Source organism: Hyla sarda, chromosome 1 (genome assembly GCF_029499605.1).
Source record: "Hyla sarda isolate aHylSar1 chromosome 1, aHylSar1.hap1, whole genome shotgun sequence".
NCBI classification, from domain to species: domain Eukaryota; kingdom Metazoa; phylum Chordata; class Amphibia; order Anura; family Hylidae; genus Hyla; species Hyla sarda.
The window spans coordinates 166,996,119-167,015,268 of NC_079189.1; the positions used below are offsets into that span (position 1 = coordinate 166,996,119).

General features: G+C 41.4%; 2 protein-coding genes across 11 annotated transcripts in view; one reads left to right on the forward strand and one right to left on the reverse strand.

Moving 5' to 3' along the window:
- Positions 1-4,129, forward strand: part of SCLT1 (sodium channel and clathrin linker 1) — a 304,861-nt gene extending 300,732 nt beyond the window's left edge. Inside the window, exon 23 of the mRNA XM_056563484.1 lies at positions 4,049-4,129. The gene's annotated coding sequence lies outside the window, so the exon portion shown is untranslated. The remainder of the gene's footprint in view (positions 1-4,048) is intronic.
- JADE1 (jade family PHD finger 1) overlaps positions 1-19,150 on the reverse strand; it is a 147,973-nt gene that overhangs the window by 103,720 nt on the left and 25,103 nt on the right. For 8 of the 10 annotated variants that reach the window (XM_056563460.1, XM_056563424.1, XM_056563420.1 and 5 more), the window contains exon 2: positions 2,392-2,470. In XM_056563460.1, coding sequence (XP_056419435.1) covers positions 2,392-2,443 — 52 coding nt within the window. In that variant the 5' untranslated portion in view covers positions 2,444-2,470. Of the gene's footprint in view, positions 1-2,391; positions 2,471-5,078; positions 5,103-8,086; positions 8,109-19,150 lie in introns of those variants that run through there. The other 2 variants (XM_056563416.1, XM_056563455.1) reach the window with 2 other exon arrangements.

Below are 19,150 nucleotides of genomic sequence, written 5' to 3' on the forward strand. Positions count from 1 at the left end.
AATGACCCCTTCATATCCAAAAGAAATTAATTGAAAAATTAGCCCAGAAACTTTGTAATGGATGTTCCATTGTGCCAAAACAGGTGAATGAATACCTTAAGGGATCAAATATCACCATGTATTATTGTGTCTTAGACATGTAGATCCATCACCTGGCTTGGTAGCAAATTATTCAATAGCTGCACAGTTCATGTAGAAAATTTGCTAAGGCTTGTTAACAATTAAGTGCTGCAACCAAAAGTAAAAAAAAAATATTACAAACATATTACTGCAAATCTAAAAAATGTGTTGATCATTGAGTTCATTAAGTGCAACAAGAATATGTGGAATGTACAACACAGAAATCCAGGACACGAGAACATGTCAATGATTTACCCAACTATAGCAATAGAAACAAAATCTTGTGCTTCACGCCTCTCTGCAAATGTACAAAGTAGTTGTATTGAAGCACGATTATTTAGCAAAGAAAGGGTGATTCCCCATATTTTGGTTCTTCTATACCAAACCCAGAGTCTCACAGAGAGATTGACTCTCTTCAGGATCACGGAGTATAAACCCCTTATCTTTAAACCTCCTTACTATTGTATCTTGTAAAATGTCACATTTATTGATATGCTTAAAATTAGTACCACAAATAGTTGATCAAAGTCAACTGATCAATATAACTTGCTCTCAGTTGAAAGTCTTGATAATAGGCATCTGTAGTATGCACTAAGAAATGGTCTGGGAAACTGATGATTAAAATATTAGCCGTTTGCCACCCCCGGGGCAATGTTGTGTTTATATCTCCATATTCTGAATCACAAAAATTATTGTCAATTTACACTAGGCACAGGAATACGGGTAGGATGAAACTTGTCCAATCAAATGTTTTTTTCACTATTAGAGGAAGATAAACTTAATGATAAACTTAAGCTGTTTCATCAATTAAGTTTCCTTGTAAGATATAGAGTAATCAGTTATTAGAGTGAATTAAGAATTTAATTTATATGTCGAACTTTTGCGGAAAAAAAGTATGAAACACTGTTGCATAATTGTATGTTGACATATGTTAATTATTTCTCAGCCTATTGTAAGTGGTATTTTAATGGGTTATACTGGATGTATCTGTGACAAAGAACCGGCATGTGTTTGAAACAGGTCTATATCACGACTTGCTAAAGAGTGATAAGTCAACTGGTGTCTTGTCTACTGCTTTTAAAGATTTTGAATAAAGCTGCAAATTTTATTGAAAAGTGCTGGATCAAGACTGTATTTATTAGCCTTTTGTGTGGTGAAAAACTACAGATCCCATTATAAGTCAGAGGGATCCATTAATCGCTGTAGGGGTAAGCAGCCTTTTCCTTGTCAACACAGTGCTGGTTTCTCCTACTATGATAATGATTTGAGGATAAAGGTCAATGTTGTTGCAAGCAACAATTTATATCCTTTGTGATTCCTTACAAAAACGACTCCTCAACCCAGAAAAAAATGCTCTAAACTCTGGGTCACTAGGGGTCTCACTTCCCTGCAATCTGCTGTATACTACGTGTTTTTAGGCTCCGTCCATCTCTAGTAACAAAGATATGAAATAAAGGAAGTCGGGCAGTGCCAAGCTAGTACTATGCACAGGAAAGAGGGTGAGAGCCTGGCCTGTGTACCTCTAATACTAATCTGTGGGCCTGTCTACCTTCTCCAGAGTCCACCCTGTGCGTGAAAGGTAAATCAAAGCTTAGGCCATCCTACCTTTGGGTAACTATCTCTTTTGAACATACCAGTGTTTCTACTACTGCAGGTGCTACGTCTTAATTCTAATCCCCCTCCCCCTTCAGTCTGCATGCTTGTCATATCCATAATCATTAGCAGTTCATCACTTAATGTGACCTTTTCCTTGTTGTCCTACAGTTGTTTCTTTCCTTTCTGCTATCATAGCAACTTGCAAACTCAGTTAGATCACTCTCCCACACGTCACCTATAAAAGTGTACTGTGTAAATCATTCCATGCACAGTGCAAGATTGTTCAGTCAAGTGAACTTTATCGAGCACTTTGTCACGGCATAGAAGAGAGAAGTAGGTGCTGTCATGTGACCGGCCAATTTAGATAGTTCATGTGTGACTACTGCAAACAGACCAACTCCATTCCCCCCCCCCCCCCCCCCCCAAAAAACAGAGAGAGTGAGAAATTACTCTGCACCATGGAGAAGACTCTCGGGGGCTCAAAAAACGCAAAAAAACAAACAAAAAAACACTCTTTAAAATGGTTTTTTAAAACCTACGTGGTTTCAAAGTACAGATACACTTTAAAATGAACCAAATGGACATTTTTTTCTCTCCAGAGCTTCCTGCTGACTAGTAACTAATTTCCTTTTGGTCAAATACTTATTTTCAGGAAAAAAAAAGGTGACAGCTTACTGGCATTGTCATCAGAATCGTCACTGCTACTCGGCAGTCGTGTACGTTTCATGGTTTGCACAGGGATAGAACAGACAACCTGTAAAAAAAGAAGAAACACAAACATGTCAATGGTGTAGTGTACTTAAATTAAGACATGTCTTTTCTTTTGGTTTCGAGCCTTTATCATCACCGAATTACCATAGGAATAGTATACTATATATAATTATCTATATCCTTTTCATGAAAGTAGAAAGCATAATGCATATGGCCATTCTTATAAAAACAGACCACAAGTGGTCCCCATACCATCCAGAACATAATTCTGCACCCTGCATCGTTTTTGTCCCAGCTGAAGCACAGGCTGGGACAAAGTTCAGGAAGTGAGGGCAGGACTAGCACTCCTCTGTGTTCAGTCCTGTCCTGTCTATCTACAGCGCAGCCTGCAGTGACTGGATTAAAAAACCCAGCACAGCAGAGCAGACTTAGGCTGGAATTCCACTTGTTTTTTTGGGGGGGGGAAACGCCAAGAAAAATGCCAATTCTGCCGCCTGGCCTTTTTTTGGCCAAAAAACGCTGCGGTCAGATGTTAGCTGTAAATCATTGAGAAATTGCCAAATTGTTTTTCCATTTGGTGTTTTTCAGTTTGGCGTTTTCTTTTTTTTAATCCTTTTGGCGTTTCTTTTTCACTTTTTTGACGTTTTTCAGCTCCTTGGTAGTTTTGCAAAATCGCAGCATGTTGAGCCTATGGCGTTTTTTCCCTTAAATCGTGGCATTTTTCTCCCATAGAAGTCTATGGGAGTGAAAAAATACCATGTGGGTTTTAACTTTGGTGTTTTTGCAGGCAATTTTTATTCTTTTTTAGACTTTAGCGATCCAAAAAAGTGATGGAGATCCTTTTTTAATAAAATTTCTTAGGGTACCATAAAATTTTTTTTTTTTTTTTTTTAAAGATACAGTAGTGATGGAAAAAATTGTATTTAATGAAACGTATTTTATAACAAAATTTGTATTAATTTTTAAACAGGGATCAATTTATGTGGGAAGGCAGGGCCCTACAAATGTAGCAGACAATAATAAAAATGTAGTGTGTGTGTGTGTGTTTTACACTTTTTATTCTTAATTTTTTAGGTGGTACTACTACTCCCAGCATGGAACACACTGTTCCATGATGGGAGTAGTAGTACCTGTACTAATTGACAGATCTCCCCGGGTCCATTGCGATCCTTCTGTTTAATGTATAGATGCGGCCGGCCGCTCTTCTGTGGTCCCCTGCACTGCCGTATATATACACCTATTCATAAAAGAGCGCTGGAAAAAAAAAAACCTAAGTGGAATCCTAGCCTCAGGGAGGAAGTAAATCCATGGTAAGTGAGGGCTGGCTCGGTGCTTGCCTCAGACATGCCCCTTCTGGAGAAGTGGATGTCAGAATGAGTGAGCAACAGAACTGAGAGCCAAATGCAGAAGCTCGACACAAAAAAAAAAAACATGTAAAGAATATGTATAACCAAGTGAGTAACCTATATAATCATATTTTCTGTGATATCACAGGTATGCTTTAAGTGCATAACAATTCCTTTTACTTTAATCCCATCACTTCCTTCCTTCCTTTTATGAAATAGCACCAACACACACTGTTTTTTTTTCATTTATTTATTTATTTATTTTTACTTATTAGGAAATCTGAAGCATTCCCAATGATCACAACAGAGAATGGCTATCAAAGTGCTGGAGAGACCCCTATAGAATATTTCAGGGAAGTGTAGAGAAAGAACAATAAGAATTAGGTGTAAATAAAATACAGCCAACTAGGTGCCCCACAAAGATGGTCTACTATAAACCCTTCTTTATCAGTTTGTCCCCCAAAAAGGTCTAAAACCAGAGTGAAAAATATAATGTGTTGGCGCGGTTAGGGCTCAGCACTACTAAACACTGTGAGTCACACTTTAATATTTCATATACTGTCATCACAATGTAATAGCGATGACTGAGAGTTTCCCTCTTTTCTGGTAAACAACCTAATGACCTGTGACTTTCATGAATGTTTATTAATGTAGTGACGCAAAGAATTTCACATATTATAATATTGTTTACTTTTCCACTGTGCTTTGCAAAACTGTTTAAGACTGAACAGCATTGCTACAATTACATGTAAGTGCTTAATTTAACCCTTTAAAAGGACAATGGATGTAAATGTACATCCTGGTACTTAAAGCGTACATTTACATTCTGTACCGAAGCAGCTACGATTGCTTCATGCATGGTGGGTACCGCTGGTAATGGCGGACATCAGCGATAACACTGATGCCCACCATTAACCCATCAGATGCTGTGTTTTTTTTTATTTTTTTATTGACAGTCCCAGACCCTTCGACATCCCTGCACAAAAATCCCTGTGAAAAAGCTTACGCATCCCTGGCCATAAATAGCTTCGGTGCAGCGCAAGATTTCAATGTGCAGAGGAAGCGCAGCGCTGATGTAGGAGGGGCCCGGGCTGTCAAACACACTGGTGTAGGCGTGAATATGGCACCGGATTCAATGACTTCTTGGAGCTCATTCACATACAGAACAAGAGATTTTGCAAAGTGATTTGCGACACTATGGAGTACACAATCCAGGACATGGAAAAAAAAATTATGGAAAAACTGTTATAAAGGGCAAAATCCACTGACTGTTTCCTTTTAACACCTAAAGGGCGCAGGGCATACCTTTACACCCTGGCTACGGTGCAATTGCAGGGGTCCGATGAGTTAAGATGGCCGCCTGAGCTCTGCTCTCCTGCTCCTGGCTGTCTGTTGTGTTCTTCTCCTCTAGTCTGCCTTCTGACTAATTTGAGTAAATTGAGACATGCCAAGCATCCTAAACCTGAGAACATAAAGCAGTGCTGCCAATGTGTTGTCTCATATGTGCTTGTAAGACCCGTTTATTAAAAAAGGCAAAAATTGCTTCCTTCCTGGCACAGAAAGTGTATCGTAAACCAAAGCCAAGCCAGCTATGGTCATGCATAGGTAATTTTGCCATTTGACTTTAGAAAATAAAATCTATATATCTACCCATTGAAGACTTGTGAATACTTTTGTTTGGCATGCCACTTGCCATATATAGGAATTTAATCATGGGGAGAAGCAGCAGTAATTTTATTCCATTCATCTCATCTGTCCGTGTGCAGGCAGTCTGTGAAAAGCATATGAACGATGAAGGAGGAGGACATTGATGGAAGCCTCAAAATGTAAATTGCTTATGTTCTCTTTAGAAAGAATTCTTTATCTGCATTTTCACATTGACAAGAGAACCATGTTGAGCCCCGGGTTGACTAAACAGACACGTTTTGCCTGTAGAGGCATTTGCATTCCTGATACAGCATGCAAAGTAGTTATCAAGAGAGAAAGGGAAAAATAAAACCCAGCAATCCCAAGCATGGAGACTCCTTGTTTACCTCATGCTATGTCCTCAGCAACAGACACTATGTGCCATACCTTTATTTTATATGACAGTATCATCAGAATTAGTAACACTATGGGGTCACCTAAAGATGGTTGAATTCAGAGCAACCAATAATATGAACAGCAACACTCCAATATCAGCAGAAAGTACACGTGCATGTGAACCTACACACACCATTATTAGGAAACTACAGTGGGGCAAAAAAGTATTTAGTCAGCCAACAATTGTGCAAGTTCTCCAACTTAAAAAGATGAGGCCTGTAATTTTGATCATAGGTATACCTCAACTATGAGAGACATAATGAGAAGAAAAAAATCCATAAAATCACATTGTCTGATTTTTAAAGAATTAATTTGCAAATTATGGTGGAAAATAAGTACTTGGTCACCTACAAACAAGCAAGATTTCTGGCTCTCACAGACCTGTAACTTCTTTAAGAGTCTCCTCTGTCCTCCACTCATTGCCTGTATTAATGGCATCTGTTTGAACGTGTTATTAGTATAAAAAACACCTGTCCACAACCTCAAACAGTCACAATCCAAACTCCGCTATGGTCAAGACCAAAGAGCTGTCGAAGGACACCAGAAACAAAATTGTACATCTGCACCAGGCTGGGAAAACTGAATCTGCAATAGACAAGCAGCTTGGTGTGAAGAAATCAACTGTAAGACCAATTATTAGAAAATGGAAGACATACAAGACCACTGATAATCTCCCTTGATCTGGGGCTCCACACAAGATTTCACCCCATGGTGTCAAAATAATCAAAAGAATGATGAGCAAAATTAACAGAACCACAAGGGGGGACCTAGTGAATGAACTGCAGAGAGCTGGGACCAAAATAACAAAGGCTACCAACAGTAACACACTACGCCGCAGGGACTCAAATCATGCAGTGCCAGACGTGTCACCCTGCTAAAACCAGTACATGTCCGGGCCCATCTGAAGTTTGCTAGAGAGTATTTGGATGATCCAGAAGAGTGTAGGTAGCATGTCATATGGTCAGATGAAACCAAAGTAGAACTTTTTAGTAAAAACTCAACTCATCGTGTTTGGAGGAGAAAGAATGCTGAGTTGTATCCAAAGAACACCATACCTACTATGAAGCATGAGGGTGGAAACATCATGCTTTGGGGCTGTTTTTCTGCAAAGGGACCAGGACAACTGATCCATATCAAGGAAAGAATGGGGCCATGTATCATGAAATTTTGAGTGAAAACCTCCTTCCATCAGCAAAGGCATTGAAGATGAAATGTGGATGGGTCTTTCAGCATTACAATGATCCCAAACACACCGCCGGAAAACGAAAGAGTGGCTTTGTAAGAAGCATTTCAAAGTCCTGGAGTGGCCTAGCCAGTCTCCAGATGTCAACCAGTAAACCTTTGGACGGAGTTGAAAGTCCATGTTGCCCAGCGACAGCCCCAAACCATCACTAGTCTAGAGGAGATCTGCATGTAAGAATGGGCCAAAATACCAGCAACAGTGTGTGAAGACTTACAGAAAATGTTTGACCTCTGTCATTGCCAACAAAGGACATATAACAAAGTATTGAGAGGAACTTTTGTTATTGACCAAATACTTATTTTCCACCATAATTTACAAATAAATTCTTTAAAAATCAGACAATTTGACAATTGATTTTTTTTTTCTCATTATGTCTCTCATAGTTGAGGTATACCTATGATGAAAATTACAGGTCTCATCTTTTTAAGTGGGAGAACTTGCACAATTGGTGGCTGACCAAATACTTTTTTGCCTAACTGTACATAGATGGCAACTCAAACTCTCATAAATCACATTTGCTTCAGGGGGCTGTGCGTGCACTATTTTTTAACCATACTTTACTGCTCAAAAACATCCATGTTTCCCAGAACGTCTCTGAAAATTTTAGAAATTTTTGGCTTATTGGATGAGTTTTTTTCAGTTATAAAATATATGAAGCATATTTTCAGCTGTTGCCCAAGATGCTTGTCTTTTTTTCCCATCTGGAAGATATTTTGAGCTGTTTATAGACCAATATGTGCCAAAAAAGTATGTATTTTGCCACGTCATAAAAAAAATAAAAAATAAAAGCCTAAATTTTTTTTGCCCGTTGCAATAACAGACATAAAAGTTCACTATTGAGTTCAGCAGGAATCTCGGGTTAAAAAGGTGATGTTGTTGGGCACTTCTTTTGGACATGAACTGACACTTTCTATAATTTCATAAACAAATATGTAATTAAAAAAAATATTATAAAATATGTGTGAGCATTATCCAAACTGCAACTTACCGCCATTAGTAATTTAGCTGTTTTTCCACAGTAACAAGTGTCTCGGAGTCTATTTTTCACTTAATTTGCTGTTCAGCAGCTGTTGTAAGGCTCAATCTATCTCTAGTAAGAGACGCCAAATTAAAAGCAGGAAGCAGGGCTATCATTTCAAACTTACTGCAGTGTTCACAAAGAACCACCTTTGCTACCAGCCATTGCATTGATGCTTTCCTGCCTCTGCCCACAGCCATAGGATTGCCACTTTCCTACCAGTCATTTAACTGCCACCTGTTACCAGCCATTGCTGCTCTTCTACCTCTGCTAACAATTATATTGCTGCTCTCCTGCCATCAACCATTAAATTGCTACTCTCCTGCCTCTGCCATCAACCATACGATTGCTACTCTCCTATCTCTGCCATCAACCATACGATTGCTACTCTCCTATCTCTGCCATCAACCATACGATTGCTACTCTCCTATCTCTGCCATCAACCAAAAAAAAATTTTGTGGCTTCTCTGACTCTGCCATAAGATTGCTACTCTGCTACAAGCCCTGGGACTGCTGCCCTGCTGTCTCTGCCACAGGACTGCTGCCCTGCTGTCTCTGCCACAGGACTGCTGCCCTGCTGCCTCTGCCACAGGACTGCATCTCTGTTCAAGTTAAAGTGGTACTCCACCCCTAGACATCTTATCCCCTGTTCAAAGGATAGGGGATAAGATGTCTGACTGTGGGGGTCCTGTCGCTTGGTTTGGGCAGCTGTGATTGTGACGTCACACCACACCCCGTCCAATAGACTTGAATGGAGGGGGTGTGGCGTGATGTCACTATCACAGTCTCCCAAACCCAGCCTTCTGAAAATAACTTTCAGAACAACAGGTGCTGCACAGAGATCACGGGGGTCTCAGCAGCGGGACTCCAGCGATCAGACATTTTATCCCCTATCCCTTATATCAACACCTGCTGATTTCTGTGTACTGGATTGATAAGCACTTATTGAGGCTTGTTTATTTAGTATCACTGAGGATTTCGTTTGGTCTAGTCATAATCACTATAAAATCATCTCAGACACAGGTGGCAGCAAAATGCAGAACACATAGGTGTAGCTAGAACAAGTAGGGGGGAAAGATACTGGGCATGTCCGCAAAAAAAAAGTAGTGGGGGGTTGAGAGTGACTATTTGTCAGTACTCAGTAGCACACATATAACATTAATGCTTATGCAGAATTATAAAACTACATCCCTTTCCCTTATCCCCTTACATCCTTCCCTTCAATCCCCTGGTTGGACTTGATGGACGTATGTCTTTTTTCAACCATACTAACTATGTAACTATGTAACATATGTTTCAACAGAGAAGAAAGAATGCTGCACTCATCATTTGTTGCCTTGTTTCTTGCTCTTTATTCCATAACTTTACAAAAGTCCAGTGTATCATTTTTGGTTAAAGGGGTAATCCAGGCCAAAAATTTTTTTTTATATATCAACTGGCTCCGGAAAGTTAAACAGATTTGTGAATTACTTCTATTAAAAAATATTAATCCTTCCAATAGTTATTAGCTTCTGAAGTTGAGTTGCTGTTTTCTGTCTAACTGCTTTCTGATGACTCACGTCCCAGGAGCTGTGCAGTTCCTATGGGGATATTTTCCCATCATGCACAGCTCCCGGGCCGTGACATCATCATTGAGCAGTTAGACAGAAAACTTCAGAAGCTAATAACGTTTGGAAGGATTAAGATTTTTTAATAGAAGTAATTTACAAATCTGTTTAACTTTCTGGAGCCAGTTAATATATAAAAAAAAGTTTTTGCCTGGACTACCCCTTTAATAAAAAAAAACAATAAAAAGGGGAGTGGCGTTGAATCAGCACTGCATTCCTGTCCTTTCTTAAAGGAAAACTGGCAGCAGCATCACCTGCACTAACCTGCTGGTACTGCTTTGTTAGTGCAAGTGAAGATTATAAAAATCACCCTTATTTTTCTAGGTGCTGTGGTTCTTGATGTATTGCTAAAAATCCTAATATTTAAATAGTTGGAACATAAACCTGTAGGACTGCGCTTTAACCCCTTAACCTGTTGGGGACGAAGGGCGTATGCATACGCCCTTGCGTCCTGGTACTTAAGGACGAAGGGCGTATCCATACGCCCGTGGGAATTTCGGCCCCCGCCGCGCGCCGGGCGGGGACCGGACCGGGGTGACTGCTGATATCTATCAGCAGGCACCCCGTGCAAAAGCCCAGGGGGGTCATTAGACCCCCCCATGTCGGCGATCGGCGAAAATCGCAAGTGAATTCACACTTGCGATTTGCGCCGATTCCGGGTCATTACGGGTCCATGGTGACCCGGCATAGAAGGGGGATCGCGGGTGTCTAAGACACCCACGATCCCCCTAAAGCGATAGGAGTGAGGTGGCAGAGTTGCCACCCTCCTATCTCTGCTATTGGTGGTCTAGACGCGACTACCAATAGCAGATCTGGGGCGGAGGGGTTCACTTTAGTTTTCCCCGTCCTGCCCTCCCACAATAGGCGGGGCAGAACGGGGAAAACGAAGAGGAGCGGCGCCAGAGTCCACTTACCCCTCCGGAGGCAGCGGAGTGACGGGGATCGGCGGTCGGCGACGGAGATCTGCGGCGGCGTGCGGCAGAAGAGGACGGCTCCCGGATGCGACGGAAGCCAGTGAGTAGTTGCCTAGCAACATCTAGAGGGCTACAGTCTGAGACCACTATACTGGTCTCTAGACTGTAGCCCTCCAGATGTTGCAAAACTACAACTCCCAGCATGCCCAGACAGCTGTTTGCTGTGTGGGCATGCTGGAATTTGTAGTTTTGCAACAGCTGGAGGTCTGCAGTTTAGAGACCACTGCACAGTGATCTCTATACTGCCCTCTAGATCTTGCAAAACTACTACTCCTAGCATGCCCACACAGCTGTTTGCTGTCTGGGCATGCTGGGAGTTGTAGTTTTGCAACATCTGGAGGTCCACAGTTTGGAGATCACTGTTCAGTGGTCTCTAAATTGTAGCACTCCAGATGTTGCAAAACTACAAATTCCAGCATGCCCACACAGAAAACAGCTGTCTCGGCATGCTGGGAGTTGTAGTTGCGTACCTCCAGCTGTTGCATAACTACATCTCCCAGCATGCCCTTCTGTGATCAGACATGCTGGGAATTGTAGTTTTGCAACAGCTGGAGGCACACTGGTTGGAAAATACTGAGTTAGGTAACAGAACCCAACTCAGTATTTTCCAACCAGTGTGCCTCCAGCTGTTTCAAAACTACAACTCCCAGCATGTACTGACAGAACGCGCATGCTGGGAGTTGTAGTTTTGAAACAGCTGGAGGTAACCCGCCAGTGTGAATGTACCCTAAAAACACTACACTACACTTCACTAACACCTAATAAAGAGTAAAACACTACATATACACCCCCTTACACTGTCCCCCCCAATAAAAATGAAAAACGTATTGTACAGCAGTGTTTCCAAAACGGAGCCTCCAGCTGTTGCAAAACTACAACTCCCAGCATTTCCGGACAGCCACTGATTGTCCAGGCATGCTGGGAGTTTAGCAACAGCTGGAGGCACCCTGTTTGGGAATCACTGACGTAGAATACCCCTATGTCCACCCCTATGCAATCCCTAATTTAGTCCTCAAATGCGCATGGTGCTCTCTCACTTTGGAGCCCTGTCGTATTTCAAGGAAACAGTTTAGGGCCACATATGGGGTATCTCCGTACTCGGGAGAAATTGCACTACAAATTTTGGGGGGCTTTTTCTCCTTTTACCCCTTATGAAAAGGAAAAGTTGGGGTCTACACCAGCCTGTTAGTGTAAAAAAAAAATTTTTTTACACTAACATGCTGGTGTTGCCCTTTACTTTTTATTTTCACAAGAGGTAAAAGGAAAAAAAAAGACCCCCAAAATTTGTAACGCAATTTCTCCTGAGTACGGAAATACCCAATATGTGGGCGTAAAATGTTCTGCGTGCGCATAACAAGGCTCAGGAGTGAGAGCGCACTATGTACATTTGAGGCCGAAATTGGTGATTTGCACAGGGGTGGCTGATTTTACAGCGGTTCTGACATAAATGCAAAAAAATAAATACAGACATGTGACCCCATTTTGGAAACTACACCCCTCACGGAATGTAATAAGGGGTACAGTGAGCATTTACGCCCCACAGGGGTCTGACAGATTTTTGGGACAGTGGTACGTGAAAATGAAAAATTAAATTTTTTTGTTTGCACAGCCCACTGTTCCAAAGATCTGTCAAACACCAGTGGGGTGTAAATGCTCACTGTACCCCTTATTACATTCCGTGAGGGGTGTAGTTTCCAAAATGGGGTCACATGTGGGGGGGTCCACTGTTCTGGCACCACGGGGGGCTTTGTAAATGCACATGGCCCCCGACTTCCATTCCAAACAAATTATCTCTCTAAAAGCTCAATGGCGCTCCTTCTCTTCTGAGCATTGTAGTTCGCTCGCAGTGCACCTGACGTCCAAACATGGGGTATTTCCATACAAAATGGGGTTACAAATTTTGGGGGGCATTTTCTCCTACTACCCTTTGTAAAAAAAAGTAAAATTTGGGGAAAAACCAGCATTTTAGTGGAAATTTTTTTTTTTTCATTTACACATCCGACTTTAACAAAAAGTTGTCAAACACCTGTGGGGTGTTAAGGCTCACCGTACCCCTTGTTACATTCCTTTAGGGGTGTCGTTTCCATAATAGTGTGCGATGTGTTTTTTTTTTGCTGTCCTGGCACCATAGGGGCTTCCTAAATGGGACATGCCCCCCAAAAACCATTTCAGAAAAACTCACTCTCCTAAATCCCATTGTTGCTCCTTCGCTTCTGAGCCCTCTACTGCGCCCGCCGAACACTTGACATACACATATGAGGTATTTTCTTACTCGAGAGAAATTGGGTTACAAATTTTGAGAGGATTTTTTTCCTTTTACCCCTTGTAAAAATTCAAAAACTGGGTCTACAAGAACATGCCAGTGTAAAAAATGAAGATTTTGAATTTTCTCCTTCACTTTGCTGCTATTCCTGTGAAACACCTAAAGGGTTAACACACTTACTGAATGTCATTTTGAATACTTTGAGGGGTGCAGTTTTTATAATGGGGTCATTTATCGGGTATTTCTAACCAGAAGACCCTTCAAATCCACATGAAACCTGAACTGGTCCCTGAAAAATTCCGATTTTGAAAATTTTGCGAAAAATTGGAAAATTGTTGCTGAACTTTGAAGCCCTATGGTGTCTTCCAAAAGTAAAAACTCATCAATTTTATGATGCAAACATAAAGTAGACATATTGTATATGTGAATCAATATATAATTTATTTGGAATATCCATATTCCTTATAAGCAGAGAGCTTCAAAGTTAGAAAAATGCTAAATTTTCAAATTTTTCATGAAATTTTCTAATTTTTCACCAAGAAAGGATGCAAGTATCGGCGAAAATTTACCACTAACATAAAGTAGAATATGTCACGAAAAAACTATCTCGGAATCAAATTTATAAGTAAAAGCATTCCAGAGTTATTAATGCTTAAAGTGACAGTGGTCAGATTTGCAAAAAATGCTCCCGTCCTTAGGGTCATAATGGGCTCCGTCCCCAAGGGGTTAAGGACCAAGCGTTTTTCACACTTTCGTTTTTTCCTCCTTAACTTTTAAAAATCATAACCCTTTAAATTTTGCACCTAAAAATCCATATGATGGCTTATTTTTTGCACCACTAATTCTACTTTGTAATGGCTTCAATCATTTTACCCAAAAATCTACAGCGAAATGGGAAAAAATTATCATTGTGCGACAAAATTGAAGAAAAAACACCATTTTGTAAATTTTGGGGGCTTCCGTTTCCACGCAGTAAATTTTTCGGTAGAAATGACACTATCTTTATTCTGTAGGTCCATACGATTAAAATGATACCCTACTTATATAGGTTTGATTTTGTCGTACTTTTGGAAAAAATCATAGCTACATGCACGAAAAGTTATAAAATTTAAAATTGTCCTCTTCTGACCCGTATAAAACTTTATTTTTCCGCGTACGAGGTGGTATGAGGGCAATTTTTTTCCGCTGTGATCTGAAGTTTTAATCGGTACCATTTCTGTTTTGATCGAAATTTTTGATCGCTTTTTATTCTTTTTTTATGGTATGAAAAGTGCCCAAAAATACGCTATTTTGGACTTTGGAATAATTTTTGTGCGTATGCCATTGACGGTGCTGTTTAATTTACCATATATTTTTATAGTTTGGACATTTTACGCATGTGGCAATACCATATATATTTATTTTTATTATGGTTATTTATTTTTTATATGGAATTTGGGAAAAGGGAGGGGGGGTCATTTAAAAAGGGGTACTCCGCTGCCCTGCTTCCGGAGCTCCGCTCCCCAGAGTCCGGAAGTTTATTGCTCCGAAGGCTGTGTGCGGGCTTCTGTGTTCAGGGCCGCTCCTCATGATGTCATGCCCGACCACTCAACGAAAGTCTATGGGAAGACTTTCGTTGAGGGGGCGGGCGTGACGTCACGAGGGGGCGGGCGTGACATCACGAGGGGTGGCCCTGAACACTGAAGCCCGCACACAGCGTTCGGAACAATAAACTTCAAGACACTGGGGAACGGAGCTTCCAAAGCAAGGTAGGAGTACCCCTTTAATAACTGGTTCCAGGACGACCGTTGTATGTTGAAACCATTGAATGTTGAGAACATAACTCTATGGAAACCTGGTAATTGGTTCTGAAGCCCCAAATATCATCCAAAAATGGGAAAAAGTGAGGATGAAAGAAAATAAGTAGATAACTAATGTAGGTAAAGCAAGTCCTTCCATATAAAAGTAAGAAAGATCTGCTGGAAGCTGTAAATCACTGTCGATGTAGAGGACAGGAGCTTCTTCAGGGTCCTGTACAGTACACACAATGTCCCTAAAATGCAAAATGGAGTACCCCTTTAATCTTTTAATAAGGAAGGGGTTAATGTGTGTGTTTTAAACTATTTTTTACATTTTTTATTTTATTTTTTTTTATTACACTTTTAGTCCCCTTAGGGGACTTTTAGGAGGAATCATTTGATTTCTCATACAGATCAATGGGATTACATACAATCCCAATGATCTATGTGCTCTGCGCTTCCAGGCTTTATCATTCTGAGAACCGGAGCCGCCACAGCGGTAGAGGTAAACCCTCATGCTACCTCAGCAGTGGATCGCCCCCCCCCCCCCGCGATCAAGCTGCAGGTGGTGATTGTGGTGGTGGGGGGGGCGATCCACCCCACTGGGCCACCAGGGACTGGATACATGCACCTTTAGATGCCGCTGTCAACTTTGATAGCGGCGATCTAAAGGGTTAATAGCCGGCCGCCGCATGTCGGCTATTAACGCCGGTCTCCAGCTACAGGAATCAGCTGGGGGCCGGCTGGTATGAGGCGGGCTTGAGTCGGGAGCGCGTCATACCCAGTTAACCATTGGACGAGCATAGACGTCAATGCTCGTTATCGGGTTAAGAATACAATTAAAGATTTATCAAAACCTGTGTAAAGGAAAAGTGGCGCAGTTGCCCAAAGCAGCCAGATTGATTTGTTTATATTTAAAAAGGAAGCAGTCTCATTGGTTGCTATGGGTAACTTCACCATTCTTCCATTACACAGGTTTTGATAAATCACTCCTAGACTTTACAACAAATTCAGCCTCAATGACAGTAGTAACCAGACTAAATTTACCAGACAAACATTAAAAAGAGCCACAATGATGACGCTAAAAACTTTCTCACTTGAAAAGCAGTGCTTTCGAGGAGCAGGACCACAAGCTGCCAGACAGCATCAGCACTCTGCATCTGCTCAGTGTTATGTGTAGAGTGGGGAGGAAATGTTATGACAGACATACTTCCTAATGATTAGAGATTCTCCAGTCCTTATGTGTTGCTTCTAGCCCTTACTGCTTACCTGTTACAGCATTAACTCGATACTTCTCAATTTCAGCTGAAAAGCATTCACTTTAGAGTCACGCTCACACAATATTATTGACTAAAATCATACCTCCCAATTGACTGTCCCGATGCTTCTGCCGCCTGTGGGGGACCCAGCCGCCTACTACGGGGGGGGGACCCAGCCGCCTACTACGGGGGGGTTGACCCAGCCGCCTACTACGGGGGGGTTGACCCAGCCGCCTACTACGGGGGGGGGGGACGGGGACGGGGGGGACCCAGCCGCTTTCTATGGGGGGGGGGACCCAGCCGCCTACTATGGGGGGGGGACCCAGCCGCCTACTATGGGGGGGGGGGGACCCAGCCGCCTACTACGGGGGGGGGGGGGACGACGACGACACAGCCGCCTACTATGGGGGTACTGACACCTACATAATGTCAGGGGACTTCTGCTGCCTACCTAATGTCAGGGGACTTCTGCTGCCTACCTAATGTCAGGGGACTTCTGCTGCCTACCTAATGTCAGGGGACTTCTGCTGCCTACCTAATGTCAGGGGACTTCTGCTGCCTACCTATTGTCAGGGGACTTCTGCTGCCTACCTATTGTCAGGGGACTTCTGCTGCCTACCTAATGTCAGGGGACTTCTGCTGCCTACCTAATGTCAGGTTACTTCTGCTGCCTACCTAATGTCAGGGGACTTCTGCTGCCTACCTAATGTCAGGGGACTTCTGCTGCCTACCTAATGTCAGGGGACTTCTGCTGCCTACCTAATGTCAGGGGACTTCTGCTGCCTACCTAATGTCAGGGGACTTCTGCTGCCTACCTAATGTCAGGGGACTTCTGCTGCCTACCTAATGTCAGGGGACTTCTGCTGCCTACCTAATGTCAGGGGACTTCTGCTGCCTACCTAATGTCAGGGGACTTCTGCTGCCTACCTAATGTCAGGGGACTTCTGCTGCCTACCTAATGTCAGGGGACTTCTGCTGCCTACCTAATGTCAGGGGACTTCTGCTGCCTACCTAATGTCAGGGGACTTCTGCTGCCTACCTAATGTCAGGGGACTTCTGCTGCCTACCTAATGTCAGGGGACTTCTGCTGCCTACCTAATGTCAGGGGACTTCTGCTGCCTACCTAATGTCAGGGGACTTCTGCTGCCTACCTAATGTCAGGGGACTTCTGCTGCCTACCTAATTTCAGGGGACTTCTGCTGCCTACCTAATGTCAGGGGACTTCTGCTGCCTACCTAATGTCAGGGGACTTCTGCTGCCTACCTAATGTCAGGGGACTTCTGCTGCCTACCTAATGTCACGGGACTTCTGCTGCTGCCCATTCTACTAAGGGTGGCATTATTACAGTTTGGGACATTATAGTTATTGGAAAAGTGTTTCCTCCTCCTCCTCCGCCATGTTCTCCAGAGAGGAGTCATTGCCAGAAGAAATCATCATGGCGGTCTAAGCTGGATGGAGAAGAAAAAGTAAAGTGAACGACTCTGATCAGAGAAGTCACCAGAGGTACCTGTATGTAATCACTTATATGGTCTGTAATGGTAATGATGGGGTTTAGGATTGCACGATTTGAAGAAATAGTGTGATTGCGATTATGGAGGTAAATATTACGATTTCGATACGCAATTGCGATATAATAAACAAATAGTGAAATCCCTCCTATTTCATGTCTAATGCCCTCATTTCATATAAATTTTGGGGGTGGGAGGGGTTTGATTCTATGCTGTGCACTTTTCACAATAACACATTGGGGGGACATTTATCACTGTTTTCTTTGGTAAGCGAATTCTGAAGGCATTTTATTTTTTTTTTGCTTTAGTTTTGCTTATGTGCTACATATATATTATATTAACACAGGGGATTGATAAATTTGGAGCACATAAGCAAAACACAAAAAAGTCTCAGTTGAGACTTTGTGTCTTTTTAAAAGTCCTTACCACAGGCAGTTCTGTACTCCGGGTCAGACCTGGCTTTGACTTGAGACTTTAACGAGTTTGCGACTTTTTTGCCTACGTGCGACATTCACACATCATAAATTCCCAATTACTTCAAAGTGAAAACTGAAAATTGCTTAGGTAAGGCTGTTTGCAACTTTATGCTTACCCACAAAAGTTGCACAAAAAAGTGCTTTGGCGCACGTGTGACTTTTTGTGCGCCCGAAGTAAGCAAAAATAAAATAAAAAGGCTCTAAACCATGATAAATGTCCCCCATTATGTTTATTCTGTAGGTCCATATGATTACAATGATACCAAATTTATATAGGTTTTGTTTTATATTACTACTTTTTAAAAAAAATGATCGTTTTTTGGACAAAAATGAGCATGCTTAAAATTGTGCTCTTCTGACCCCTATCATTCTTATTTTTTCGTATACAGGGATGTATGAGGGCTTGTTTTTTTGTGCCGTGATCTGCTGTTTTTATCACTACCATTTTTCTTTTGATGAGACTTTTTGATCACTTTTTTTTTTTCTGGTATATGAAAACACCAAAAATTTGCAATCCTGATATTTAGTATTTTCTTCTTTTACGTTTATGCCATTGACCGAGTAATTTCATTAATGTTATATTTTAATAGTTTGGACATTTACGCACGCAGAGATACCAAATGTTTGTATTTTTTATTAACATTATTATTATTTAACCCCTTTCCTCTTTGGCGATTTTTCATTTTTGCATTTATGTTTTTTTCCTCCTCACATTCTAAATATCATAACACTTTCAATTTTCTACCTAAAAATCCATATGTGGGCTTGTTCTTTGCGTCAATTTTACTTTGTAATACTATTAATAATTTCCCACAAAATCAAAGGCGAAACCAGAGGAAAAAAAATAAATAAGCCATTTTGTAATTTTTAGCAGCTTCCATTTCTACGCAGTGCAGTTTTCTGTAAAAATTGCACCTTATATTTATTCTGTAGGTCCATATGGTCACAAGGATATAGATTAGATTTTATTTTACTACAAAAAAAATAAAAAATCATAACTACATGCACCAAAATTAATATGTTTAAAAATGTAATCTCCTGACCCCTATAACTTTTATTTTTCCTCATAAGGAGCGATATGAGGGCTCATTTTTTATGCCGTGATCTGAAGTTCTTATTGGTACCATTTTTGTTTTGATCTGACTTTTTGATCACTTTCTATTCTTTTT